This window comes from Artemia sp. Qi Xiang Cuo, chromosome 2 (assembly GCF_049724085.1).
Source record: "Artemia sp. Qi Xiang Cuo chromosome 2, ASM4972408v1, whole genome shotgun sequence".
Classification (NCBI taxonomy): Eukaryota; Metazoa; Arthropoda; class Branchiopoda; order Anostraca; family Artemiidae; genus Artemia; species Artemia sp. Qi Xiang Cuo.
In genome coordinates this window covers 67,756,927-67,771,330 of record NC_142795.1, presented here as the reverse complement: position 1 = coordinate 67,771,330, position 14,404 = coordinate 67,756,927, and the positions used below count along the sequence as shown (strand labels likewise).

Sequence of the window (14,404 nt, the reverse complement as noted above, 5' to 3'; positions counted from 1 at the left end):
TGCTCTCTAGAGGGGGAAGGAGTGGAGGTTGGTACTTCAAAATACCTTCCTATGACGTACTTTAGTCTACCTGTCCCTGAGGTAAAATGTTGTTTTGTTGAAATTTCAAATGGTATAGACCATAGACCTGTCAAGCAGACAAATTTCTAAGACTTAGAAATCATAAGATCGTCAATGTGGAAGCTTGGTAATACCTTTCCAAAGTATGGTTTTGGCCCTGGATTTATAACTGAAAGTTTCATTTTCCTAACCTAACCCCTTTTCAAGATAGCAAACATTTCTGTCAGTTAGCAGTGTAAAACCTCTTAAGAAAACTGAAAGATAAATTCTCCCCTTGAATGTTCCTGAAAATGAATGGAAGCTTTAGCCTTAAGGAACAATGGTAGATTAGCCTCCTCCCTATAATGCCAAGCATTAACAATGCTAATACCAATTTCATGTTCTGTATCATAAAGCAAAGAATTTTTAAATTTCACAGAAATTATGAACTCCTGTATTTTGGTGAGGGAGGGGGTAAACGAGGGGTATATAGCCCTTTAGTAAAGGGGCATGGGATACATATTTTTTTTTGTGCCACCTTTTTGGGGGGGTGGCTCGCCACTCCCCCCCAAAAAAACCCCTGATTATGAATTAACTTTTTGATTTTCAGAATGGAATGATTCAGAGCTATTTGTTTTGCTTCACATCTCTATTTAACTTTGAGTAACTTCACTTTGAAGCTTTATCCTTTTTATCATTTCACTCTGTGCAATTTACTGGTGTTTCAATACATTCTCTTCTACTAAACAACTGTGTATCTTAGCTAGATATATTTGAAATCTACCTTCCTTTCATAGTAAGCAAATTTGTTCTCTATGAAATAGAATTGAAAAGCATCAGGGTTAAGCATTTCAATCAACCTCTGTTCATTTTAAAAAGGAATAGTGCCAGTTGCAGCCTTATTTATCATTTCTGGTGCTTGTACCCTATTTTGGTTTTGTTGTGGGAGGGGGGTTAGTTGATTGATGTGAGGGAGTTAAAACTTATTCTAAATTACCCAGTTGATATTGTAAGATAACAGAGTACCACAATTGAGTGTTTGATTCACTCATCTATCCAATTGAATGCTGATGGGTTCTGATGAAGTTGTGTTACCTTTATCTTACAATATTACTTATAAATCAAAAGAGGAGAATTTGAAAGTATCTTTTTCTTCTTTACATTAGTTACCTAAATTTACACTTCAGAGCAAATTAAGATCCATCTTGATCTGTGAATTGCTCTAAAAAATTGCTCCATTTTTTTCTAAAAAAGTTCTTTCACGTTCTAATAATTCTAATAATCACGTTTGAATAATTTGGGCAAAGATGTGAATTGGTTTTGAAAAATTACGTTTTTAGGATCTAAATCAAAAAAGAAAACCGAAAGGAAGCGCTTGTCCCCATCAAACCTTTCCTTTAATTTGTTGTCCTGTGGTTTTATAACTTTATGAAGTCTATCTCCTCTAAACACAAGACCTCCGGTGATTTTTTGATAGTCTCTTCTTTGTTTCTAATACTCATCTGTTTAAAACAACTGGATGGCAACGAGTGCTAATAAATTGTCCCATCAGTGCCACAAGGCTTAAAAGTATATTTACTACAAAAAACAAAAAAAATCCACAGGAGCAAGGTGCCGAAGAACTTCCTTTGGGGGGTCTTTGCCCCTTCGTGCCCCCCCCCTAGTTACGCCACTGCATTCACCTATTTACAGTAGTTTGAAATCCCTACAAATTTGACTTTGTGTATCTTGTTTTTATCTCCGAAAGTAATGGTGGATGTAGTTCTAATATTATTAACGTACTATCTGGTGAAGAGCTTCAACATTTTAACGGGTCATGACTAATATGAATTGAACAAATATTTCGTTTTCAGCAGAGGGTTTTTTTTATCTAATTTTATGCTAATTATACATTAAAGGGCCAAGATATGGGGACATGAGAACTCTGCCCAGTTAGAAAGCGTTCAGGTAGGTTATTTTAAGAGATTGTACGGGTTGCATAAAAATGACCCATACCAAGTTTCTTAAAGGAGACCTTGGACTATGGTCTCTTAAAAGTTATAGGACAGTCCAAATGACAAAATTTTGGATAAGGGTTGTACAGTTACCCAGTGATAGGTTACTGAAGGCTTCAAATCCCTGTCATCAAAATCCCCTTTCAATTGAATGAAAAAAATTATATTTCTGAAAAACCCAGAGGTATCCATACTTTTTACCCTTCACCCTTTTGGTTGTCACTGAACTTGCATGGTCGGTGAGCAGAGCAAGAACACTACTACAATCAAGAGTCAATGATCCAGTCAGAGTTTTCACAATCCTTAGGGGCTATCACTTCCTACCCTTCAATGCGGAATATGTTCCAGGTCAAAAATTAGTTTTCCTCCCCCTCAAGAGGATTCAAGCTTGCAGTTCTATTTTTAATTAACTGATTAGGGATACAAAGGCTACTTGAGAGATTTTGGGAAGTGATAAGCCCTGAGGATGGTGAAAAATCTGACCACTCATCAGCCATTGTTACAGCTATCATTCTAATAGTGGAATTATATTTCAGGTTTCCTTTCACAAGCTTCCAAGTGATAAGGATCTGAGAAAGGAGTCGATTGTGAAGATTAAAAGAGATGAAGGTCCCTTGTTCCAAATCTCAGATGCCTACACTAGAGTATGTTCTAGACATTTCAACACTGAGGACTTCTATGCTGGTTTTGCATCTGGAATAAGAGAACTCACTTCCGTATATGAAAGGGGCTGTGGTCTCCGCAACGCCTCGCTCGTTATGCTAAAGTTTGACTTTATCACAACTCTTTTTTAAACAATAAAAACTTTAGCGTAAAGAGCAAGGCGTTGAGGAGAACACAGCCCCTTTTATATACGGAAGCAAGGGTTTGGGGGGGGGCAGCCCCCCCAACTACACTTCCTAATCCCTGCATGTTTTAAGGTTCGAACGTGTGACTCAGCCTCTTTAACTCTTAAGAAAACTTAGTTTTTTTCAAATAATTTCTGCACGTTTTTGTACAGTTTATTACTTATTATTGCTTGACTAACTGTTAGTTGATCTTTTCAGGAGTTAAAGTTGGGGGGCTGCCGCCTCCCAAACCCCCCGCTTTTGAAGATTCTTGTGTTAAGGCTTTTAATTCCTGAATACTCAAATCAAATGCACAGTAAGATTTTCTTTTTCCAACTTTTCTTTGAGCATGTGGGTATACGGCATGTTGTCAAAGCAGTGGAGACTTACCTGTAACCTGAAGGCCGACTGTGATATTCTTCTGGAGACGCCTGTTGAGCCGAAGGATTTAATAGATTTGATTTAAAAAAGAAACTGAGTTTCTTTTTTAAACTTTAAATTCAGTATATAAAAAATTTTCTCTCACAGGGAATCCAACCCGGATCTTCCACCTGACAGTCAGGAACAGCAACCATTGTACCACAGAGACACTAGTTATATTGTTTTAGTCTTAAAGGGGGGTTGTGGTGGGAAAAATTAACATGGGCTTTTATAGGAAAACGAGGTTTTTCGTAAATATAATTCGGGGGATAATTCTTTCGGTCTGAAAATATGAAAAGGCCCTAACAGGTCGAATTCCACTTCAAATGAGTCCTCATTCACCCGGATCCGATGCCACCTGTGGCCTGTAGGCGTGGCTGATAAAAAAAAGAGAAATGAACTTCAAGTGGCTATATTTGTTTTTTTGGAAAACAGGAAAGGAGTGATCAGACTGTGCTGAAATTTCGAGGATAAGCTCCCGGGCCCGAGGACTGCTTAACATTAAAATTTCAGCCTAATCGGACAACGTTAAAGGGGGGGCTGTAGCTTGAGGGTTAAAAATTCTAGCCCATTTTGACCCATGAAGATAAAGTCTAGTGGGAGTGAAATTTTGCACGGGTCTTAGTTGGAGCTTGGCCTACAAAATGCGATCACTGCTGTCTCTCTGCGACCACTAGGACCGGAAATCGCTTAACAGTGTGGTGGGTCTCCTCTTGAGAGGCACAAGTGTGGATCCTTGATTTTCAATGTAGAAATAAATAAATCAAAATCTGAGAGTTCAAGTCTCAGAGATGAGGATAGAGATTTCGTGCATGGTGTACCAACCAAAGAAGAAACCAAAGTACTTGGAACAGGTTTCAACAACAGTTGGAAGAAAACGCAGAAATTAAATTGGAATGAAATTAGAAGCATTGTAAAAAAGGCAATTTCTTATGGAAACAACTGAAGTCTAACTATACACCAGAAGGGTCTGTATGTAATTATTTCTGTATACCCTATAATTTGGTATTATGCAACAGTTTCTCTACAAAATAAAACAACATTAAGGGAAATAACAAGAATAATTTATCAATTTGTATGGAAAATAAAGTACCCAGCCAAATTAAAGAAAACGGGTTTGACTAGTGGCCGAATTTTTGATGAAAGACAGGTTTTAGTTATGTTTCTTTTATATATATATATAGGTTAAAAAAACAATGCTTATATTTGCAGGAACTCATAATCACAAAAATCAAAGGAACTCAAAATACATTACTTCAACATTTCCGAAGTGTTGCTTCTGCAACATGGACTGTTACTGAAACTTGAGCGTCAACCAATCAGCGTCGCGTAACTCAACTCAAACTTGTTCGCAAAGAAATTTTTTTCAGTAACTGGTGCCTGTGAGGGGTTCTCTTTCGTGGTTTCTGGATACGTCGAAAAGGTCTATCACATTAATCAAAGGACCTCAAATTACAGAAGCTCAGACAAGTATTCCAGATAATTTTGGAAATAGAAATCAGTCAGAGTTTTGACTTCATTTTCCCAAAAACATTATCAAAAGGTATCCTTTGCATTATTATAACATTTTTTGTCCATAATACAAAGTCACACCATGATAGTCCAGTAATGCCAAGTTGCCCTTGGATCTGATAATAATATTGGTGGTCTTTTCTCAAGCATGTGAGGTATGGGCATTCAGCTAAAAACTGTTCCTCAGTTTTGTCTCAAAGACTATATGGGCACTTGACTTCAATAATGCCATGTGGGTCTCTTTCGCATGGGTCAAACACACGTCTATCAGGAGACGTGGCAAGCCAGTACTCAGCTGGTATCACAATACCACAGTCCATAACCACAACGTCCCTTCCTCTTTTTTTTATATTTTTTTGTAAATTTGAACAGCAGTTGCTTCATGTGTCCTGCCCCACTTTACAGCTGGGTTTCTATCCAAATTTTTATCTGCAAATACGAAACTGATTTTTTGCTCCAAGGAGTGACCCTTTTCACCACCAAACCAAATTTGCTGGAGGTAAGTCGAAACTTACGTGCACGGAACCACGTTTCACTATCAACCTGTCTGTAAGAATTTTTTTTCAATATCTTTGGCTTCTGATGCTGACACTCTTAAGGAGTCTATAACTTGCTGCTGTTTTGGATCAGGATTTGTCAACATGTAACTACCTGTACACCCATACACAGGAAAATCAGGAAACTCAGCAGCCTTGAACAATGCACTGGTTACAACACTGAGATTGGTTATAATACCACAAGTAGGATCATCTACTTGTAAATGGTTGGTCAATGTTGACAGCCCTGGGCATTTCAATAATCTATTCTGACCAAGCTTGGCCTGGAAATATTCTCCTCTTTTGATGCTGTCTTTCAAAATATTTGGAAGAAAATCCTTTTTTAAAGGTTTACTTTACACAGACATACAAGTTTTAGGATGGTTTGGAATTCAAACTTAAAGTGCTTGCATTAATCTGGAAAGCAGAGAGCCAGCAGCGTAGCCTGGATTTCGGTTGGGGGGGGGGGTGTCAGTCTACATAATATAGTAGTCAATAAAGCAAAAAATGGCATTAATTGGAGTGACGGATCCAGGATTTACGATGAAAGGAGGGGGGGGAAGTAAAAAGGATTGCTGTGTTTCGAGCAATTTTAATTATAGGCATGGTCATTCTAATTCCTTTGGACCTTAGGAAGGGGCGACGAAAATGTGCAGAATAAGTTAAATCTGTGCAAAAAATTTTGAGGTTTGAAGTGGTAAATATATCTATTTTGGGCGAGAAGATGGTTTGAAAGCAGTGCTTTCTGCCGCAAAGCAGCGGAAATTTTAGAACCATGTACAACTAAAAAGTGTACTATTCCATATATTTACTTCTTTTACACCTATCTTAGAGGATTAAATTATCTTGAAACTAGTGTTGTGCGAAGAGTCTAAGTTTTAAGAAAATGTCTAGTAAGAAATGTCATTTTCTATTTTTTTTTTTCTGCTCATAATGAAGATGGTGAATAGTCAAGGATAGAAAAGTATTTTCTGGCATGAAGCACTACATTTTTGGATTTACCACTACAGTGTGCATTTTTTTTTTCTATGAACAAGTAATTACTCTTTGGCTCCTTAATGCCTTCCTACCTACAGGACCTAATCTTCTGTGCCAACCATACTATTTTGATTAAAATTGGATGGTGAAGATTGGAAATGAATTGTCCTTTCAGTGCCAAAAAGCTTAATTTTTCTGTTAAAAATGCATTTTCAAGTCTCTATTACAAAACTAATAAAAAAAAAATTCCTCTGGTACAATTTACCAACCCATCCTTAGTTACGCAACTGATGATAAGTTCCAGGGTTTTTGAACAGTCTGGAATAAGCAATTTAAGGCATTACAAGAATGCCGTTGCCCCCTTTGGACTGGGAAAATTTCCAATTTTATGGCATTTATGACAAACTTTACCAGATTTCAGAGGGAGGGTGATCACCCCTATCCCCCCCTAATATACGCTACTGACCACTGTAACCATGAAAGCCATGTAAAACCTTATGTAAACTTGTACGACAACCCCTTTTGCTTTATTGGAACTTGTTATTTGTTGTCTTATTCCTTGGCACGTGTACTGGTAGTCCTGAAGCAAAACTTCTGAGATGCAAGTCAAAACAGCAACTCACAGCATGCTTCACGCATGGAACAGTTCAGCTACTGCATTCCCCAGTTCAAAGCCCAGAAAGCTGCCCAAAGGAAGAGCAGAGAAATGCAAAGAAAAAGGTTTTTCTCATCATCGAAATGTTCACATGAGAGCCATCTCAGGATCCTAAGTCCAGGTACAGCTTACATTTGAAGATATAATTTTTAAACATAAGTTATTGTTTCTGAGAGTAAAATAAAATTGCTTTAGTGAATCAGATTTACCTTTATAAAAAACCATTAACAAAAATAAACAAAGATTATGTAACAGAAACTCTGTCCTACCTGAAAATGCAGATACAGTCGGGCTAAGGGAAAACCTAAGGTACGCAACTCGCAATCTCAGACTGAGACAATCATCTTTACTGACTCACGGGTCATACAGCTGCATGTTCTTTGGAGTTGACGGTCCTCCTTCCTGAACTTGGCGAATGTCAATGTCCATCACCTTTGGTGGCTCAAGATCCCGCTTTCTCATGTAATTCCACTGTTGAGGCATCTCGGTGCAGCTCAGGGGGGCAGGGATTTCTTTGTACTCCCGACTCTTCATCTAATTGATAATTTTCTAAGAGCAACACCAGGTGATAGCAAAAAACACTTCCAGCGATGCATGAACAAGCACTGTTGATAATCTGGCTGTCACATGAAAGATAGAATTTGATGGAATATGGCTTCTCCCTCTTTTTAAAACTGCGATAGCAACTCCCTTTTATAACTAACCCTTTATTTCCAAAAAGTCCTTCCGCTTCTAAAATATGCACCGTTTCCAGGTCAATATATTGCTCCACCAAAAAGCTGTAGCTTCTCTTGAGTTGCCGGCTGGCTGAATTTGAAGCTTTGTAATAATCTTCAATAAGATTGTCTGAGATAAGTGGGACAATATCAAGATCTCTGCACCACTGGCCCTAAAAAATATGAGAAAATTAGAACTGACAAATTTTGTTCTGATATGTTCTTCAAATAGACATAGGCCTAGGCCTAACCAGTTAAACTGAGGTGAGGTGAGTTTCGCGTGTTGATCTGAATTGAATTTCGAATGTTTCTGAGTGTGTGGGACGAGTAAAACTCATAGGTGCTTCTTTAAATCAGGGGTTGAGGGGGGGGGGGGCACCAGCTCCAGACTAATAAAAAAAAAATAAAAACTGAATGGGAGGGGTATGGACAATCTTGGTAAATTTCAGGGGGGCCAGGCCCCGGGCCCCCCCCCTAAACATGCCACTACTTTAAATTATGTTTTTAGGAACTTTGGGATGCTTTTGTGTGACAGACATACAACAAACTTTTTTTTGGAGATCTGAGATCAGGCACCAGAGGCCAGAGTGCTAAATAAACAAATTTATACTCTTGTGTTTGGTATAGCCTAAGGAAAAGTTAGAAAAAATGCAGCTATCCTGCTGCTCAAGGAAAAGTAGAAGATAAAGAGATTAGGATCAAGGTCCATTTTCAGGAGAGGAAGAGGACTATTACCATGTGCTGAAAGGGGGCAGCTGCCCTAGGCACTGAGTTGTGGGGGCGCCAAAAGTGTCCCCTGTAACCCTCCAAAGTTAATTAATGTTTCCAAAAAACATATTTTGATTCTGTTCTAGGGACAGAAACTGAGGGAGAGGGATCCTGAGCTCCTCAAATGGCAACCTTCTCAGCTAGGTCAACTCATAAATTCTCAGTCACAACACAAACATAACTGAATTTTTCATTAATATGTGCTCACTCTGCAAAACTCACTTGTACTTTTCATCTGATCCAAGGTGTTCACTTATCAAAAATAGAGTCTGGTACTTAATTTATCAAATTGAATTTCACCTTGACTTAATTAAAAAAAATTAACTCGATTATTTAATAAGTAATTGGAATTCATTTTAAAAAACTATTCTAAATTGCTTCTATTCTCTCTGTCAATAATTTTTTTGCATTCATATACTAAAAATATAGTTTTTGGTAATAGAAAGGCCCAGAGACATAGTCAGGGGCAGCACGAAGGAGGGGGGCATAATATTTATTTTAAAATTATTTGCTTTCCTACAAAGAAATCTGAGATGCAAATGAAAAAAAAATACACATTTTAGTAGGAAGTTTGAAAATTTTCCAGCACTTTGCACCAGAAAATACCATTTCAGACCATCCAATTATTTTATCTGCTGGCAAATAAGCAAGAAAAAAAACTGACAATATCCTTGAACTAAATTTATAAAATTTGATCCTTTGTGGCAAACTATTAGTTAATGATTATTATATTTGGATTCAGCATGAAATTCTAAATGGAGATGTAGGTCTATTTCTTAGCTATCTCAATATTCCATGAATGGAAAAATTTACCAAAATGTTACAACATGATGCTTGTGCAGTTGGAACACAAAATATGAACCTGGCTGGACAGAGAGGAATTTCTAGAAGGGCACTGACCCCAAAACCATCCAATTATCATCACCTTTGTAGCAGAATCTAGCCTAAGTTTTCTTGGTACTGATTCACAATGTTAATTTCTAAGTCAAATTTTCCTTAAAAACTGGAAAGTCAACCCAGGTTCTCAGGTCATAAACATGTTAAAATTATTGTAGAGACTGGCGGATCTTTCTGTGTCACTTTTGTTAACTTCTTTGCCTTTTTTGGCACCTAAATAAATGTTTGTAATTTTCAAGTTAGAGTCCATGATTGGCTGGGCAAAGATAAAGATTTGTACATGCTAAACCTACCAAAGCTCAGGAAAATTCAATCCAGAATGCAGATGATGTACAACCTTGCTATTAACAAGATTATCAACAAAATTAACTCACCAGTGCCTTCTGAATTTCAGGACATTCTATAATAAGTTCCATGTTTGCACACCAAACCTACCAACAATATGGCCGATTTTCGCACAGCGTTGCAATTCAGGTGGAAAAACGAATAAGGTCTATTTGGCTGATCAGACAGAGGGCTCATGAAAGTGATGAAATTTTAGAGCCACCAACGTTTTGAAAGAAAAACAGAACTATAAAGTAAAATTTTTTGATTATTTATTGTTAAGTGATTAAACAACTTCTATCTACAAATGAAGCGGAAAGCTAAAGTTTACACAGATTCTGAAGCATCAGAAGGAGAAGAGTCTGATTCAGACTTGGACTCTGGACTGCTTACCTTGTCCAGAAAAAAGAAAAAGTTATCCAGTGACAAAAGCAGTTCTGAGAGTGAATCAGAAACTGAAAGAGAAACTACCAAAAGGAAAAGAATTCATTCTGAAAGTGCAGACCAAGAAGAGGGAGAAGTGTCAGATTCAGAACAAAGTGAAGACTCTGTAAGTTTTGTCTATTATGCCACTTCTTTGTCTGATAAGCTAGTCTAGTCCTTCCCAGAGGTGATCTACATTCCATTGATATTAATATACAATTTCTCTTAAGAAGTAGAAATTGTAAGAAAACAATTCCTATTTCACAGTAGGCCATGCAGAAAAATTGTAGTTAGCAAATTTGAAGCTGCTTCCACTAGCCTAGGCCTAGGCTATACTTCAACCCCTTCCCCCTTAATGTGTAGATATAAAGCCTAGAATTATGTTTCTAGGTGATAAATATTTACCAAATCATATTATTGAGCTACAACTAAAGCAAAGGTCAATATATACCAAATCATATTAGGCTATTGAGTTAGGACTAAAGTGAATACAGTCAATATCTACAAAATCATATTATTGAGTTAGGACAAAAGTGAATACACCATTTGATGCCTTTTTTTATGCTGATTATGAATATAATAAGCATTTCTATTGGAAATGAGTTTCAGCCCCCCCCCCCTATATAGGCCAATTCAGGGTTAGGTTAAGTTGGGTTGGGTTGGGTTAGGTTAGGTATAGCCTATATAGAGGGGGGCTGAAATTCATTTCCGATAGAAATGCTTATTATATTTGTAATCAGCATAAAAAAAGGCATCAAATGGTGGTTCAATATATACCAAATCATCTTATTGAGTTAGGACTAAAGTTAATACAACATTTGATGCCTTTTTTTATGCTGATTAAAAATATAATAATCATTTCTATCGGAAATGAGTTACAGCCCCCCCCCCCCCGATAAATGTCCATTTAGGGGTGGGTTAGGTTTTGCTGCTTTAGGGAGGGGGGCTGAAATTAGTTTCCATTTTAAATGCGTATTATATTCGTAATAAACATAAAAAAAGGCATTGAATGGTGTATTCACTTTATTCCTAACTCAATAATATGATTTGGTATATATTGACCAAATGGTGTATTCACTTTATTCCTAACTCAATAATATGATTTCATAGATATTGACCGTGAATACACCATTTGATGCCTTTTTTATGCTGATTACAAATATAATAAGCATTTCTATTGGAAATGAATTTCAGCCCCCCCACCCTATATAGGCTATACCTAACCCTGAATTGACATATCTAGGGGGGGGGCTGAAATTCATTTCCAATAGAAATGCTTATTATATTTGTAATCAGCATAAAAAAAGGGCATCAAATGGTGTATTCACTTTAGTCCTAACTCAATACTATGATTTAGTATATATTGACCTAAATTTTAGCCCCCACCCCTATATATACCAATTCAGGGTATCTATTTGCACATTAGGGGGGGGGGTGAAGATAATTTTATTTCTGATATAAATGAGAGGTAAGTTTAAACTTTTCCCCCACTCTCCTCATGTGTAAATATAGGCCTATACCCTGAATTGGTATATGTAGGGGTGGGGGCTAACATTCATTTCTGACAAAAATGATTATTATATTTGTAAAGAGCATAAAAAAGGCATCAAATGGTGTATTCACTTTAGTCATAACTCAATAATATGATTTAGTATATATTGACCTAAATTTTAGCCCACACCCCTATATATACCAATTCAGGGTATCTATTTGCACATTAGGGGGGGGGTGAAGATAATTTTATTTCTGATATAAATGAGAGGTAAGTTTAAACTTTTCCCCCACTCTCCTCATGTGTAAATATAGGCCTATACCCTGAATTGGTATATGTAGGGGTGGGGGCTAACATTCATTTCTGACAAAAATGATTATTATAATTGTAAAGAGCATAAAAAAGGCATCAAATGGTGTATTCACTTTATTCATAACTCAATAACATGATTTGGTAAATATTTACCTTCTAGGCTAGGCTACCTAATAAATATGATTTGAATCAACACTGAAAAAATCAAGGGTAAATATCTAACAAATCATATTATTGAGTTAGGAATAAAGTGAATACACTATTTGATGCCTTTTTTTATGCTGATTACGAATATAATAAGCATTTCTATTGGAAATGAGTTTCAGCCCCCCCCCCCCTATAATTTCCCATTACGGGTTAGGTTAGTTATATCCGCTATAAGGGTGGGGGGGGGTAAAATCAATTACTATTTAAAATCGTTTTATATTTGTTAACAGAATAAAAAAAAGGCATCGAATAGTGTATTAACTTTATTCCTAAATCAATAATATGATTTGGTAGATATTTACCAAATCAAGAAATGAATAAATATATAAAAAATGAATATTTTTGGTTATGCTAGGCCTAGGCAATATAGGCTATTTGCACATTTGGAAGCTAAAGTTTAGGCTATTGAAAGTGGCTTCAAAATGTGGCAACTGCAATTTTTCCATACATTATGAAGTAAAAATTGTTTTCCTAAAATATTTTCTTCTGAAGAGCACCAATTGTGCATAAATACCAGATTGGCAAAGAGAGAAGAATCTCTGTGTATGATGCCTTTTGTACCAAATATTTGGTGACCCTAGGCTAAGTAGATAGATTTGCAGTAAATATTAAGCAGTTCATATTATTGACCTACAAATCTTTTATTCTGCAAAGTGGACATACCATTAGATACAGTTTTTTTTATACTCTTTCTGAATATAATAATTGATTTTCTATTTAAATTCAATTTTAAGCCCTTTTAGGACCCTTGAAAATAATAATTCCATTCTCTAGAATAAAAGACCACTTTTCTTTGGCATTCCAGAAAAATAGAGATGGGGTTTTGGACCACCCCTTTTTTACTACAGCATGATGTAAAAGGAGGGTAGTAACAAGAGCCCCGCCTTCTTGGTGAAATTTTCACCAATAATGTATCAGCATAAATTAAAAATATGGCAACTGTTTTGACAATCAGTTGGAAAGAAAAAATTATATTCAATATTTGTAATTTTTAAAATAAATATCAAGTAATAAAGGTAAAATTTTTAGAATCAGAAGAAAATCTGCTTTCTGTTAATATGTGAATAAAACTGTAACACTGAAAGGATATATACATCAAAATGAACAACATATTTCATATGTTTTTATATATATATCAACATATGGATATATATATAAAAGAAATGAACAACAGCAACAGCAACTGGGAGGTGTGAAAGTGAATAAAGGATTGTTGACCAAATTTGTGAGAAAGAACATTTATTTCTACCCATATTTTACCATACCTGCTTATATTTGATATTAAGTTTCATTTTAAGAGGGTTTCCCTGGTGTTTCACTTTATTTACCTGAATTTTGATGTTAGAAATTTTTTTTTTTCTATTCCCAAGGGACTTGTCCTTTGTTTGCTGATAAACAGCTGTTTGTTTGTTTGTAAATAAATCTTCTTCTTCTTCTTCTTCTATTTTACAGCAGGCGGGCTTTTCAGTAACACTATTTAGCCCTTTTCTTTTTGCTTCACTCTGTGGGCTACAGAGCTACTGGCTTGATTGCCTCATATTTATTAGATATATTCATATATCTTTCAGCAGATCTTTCAACTCTGGGAGTTCAACTATGAGATGAGAGATGTCGATTTCTATGCTCCGTGTTTAGGTATAGTTGGCTAGGCTCTTGGCGGATAGTGGGAGTTTGTGCTGTTTGAAGTATTTTAACAGTTTAGAAAGCAAGTTATGTTGTGCAGACGTCAGCATATTACATTCAAATAGGCAATGGTCAATTGTTTCATTATTCTTATTACAATGCCTGCGAAGAGGGGACAGGGGAATTGAGCCACTTGGATTAGAAAGCTTATATGAGAATGCAAGGAAATTTAGTCCATTTGTTCCAGAACAAATTCTATGATAAATTTTAGAAAGATGCTTATTGAGAAATGAGGATAGGATAGTATTAATCTTATTAAAAATGATATCTTATAGCCTACATCTGTAAGTATCTATAATTGTGATTGGTCTCACACTTGTCTGGTCAATATTTATAGCATTTTTTTCAATTTCATCAAAATGATGATTACCACTTATACCAGAGTGGCTAGGAATGTACTGAAAATAAGTTTTTATGCCACTTGAAGCAAGATTATCAATAATACTGAGACAATGATAAGTGTCAATGTCCAGCTTATATTGAGGAGCTGAGGCCAGCAACTCAAGGCTTGATAAAGAGTCGGAATAGATGATAATATTATTCAAATTTTCAATCAAAGATTGGTTTTGCTTAAGGTGTTCTAATGCCATGATTATGGCATTTAACTCAGCAGACATTATA

The 14,404-nt window shown here is 36.1% G+C and overlaps 1 protein-coding gene across 1 annotated transcript in view; it reads right to left on the bottom strand.

The window, feature by feature from the left end:
• LOC148955533 (RNA polymerase-associated protein RTF1 homolog) overlaps positions 1-5,112 on the bottom strand; it is a 23,546-nt gene extending 18,434 nt beyond the window's left edge. Inside the window, exon 1 of the mRNA XM_089107597.1 lies at positions 5,011-5,112. Within this exon, the coding sequence (XP_088963723.1) occupies positions 5,011-5,112 (102 nt within the window). The remainder of the gene's footprint in view (positions 1-5,010) is intronic.
• Positions 5,113-14,404: the final 9,292 nt, after the last annotated feature.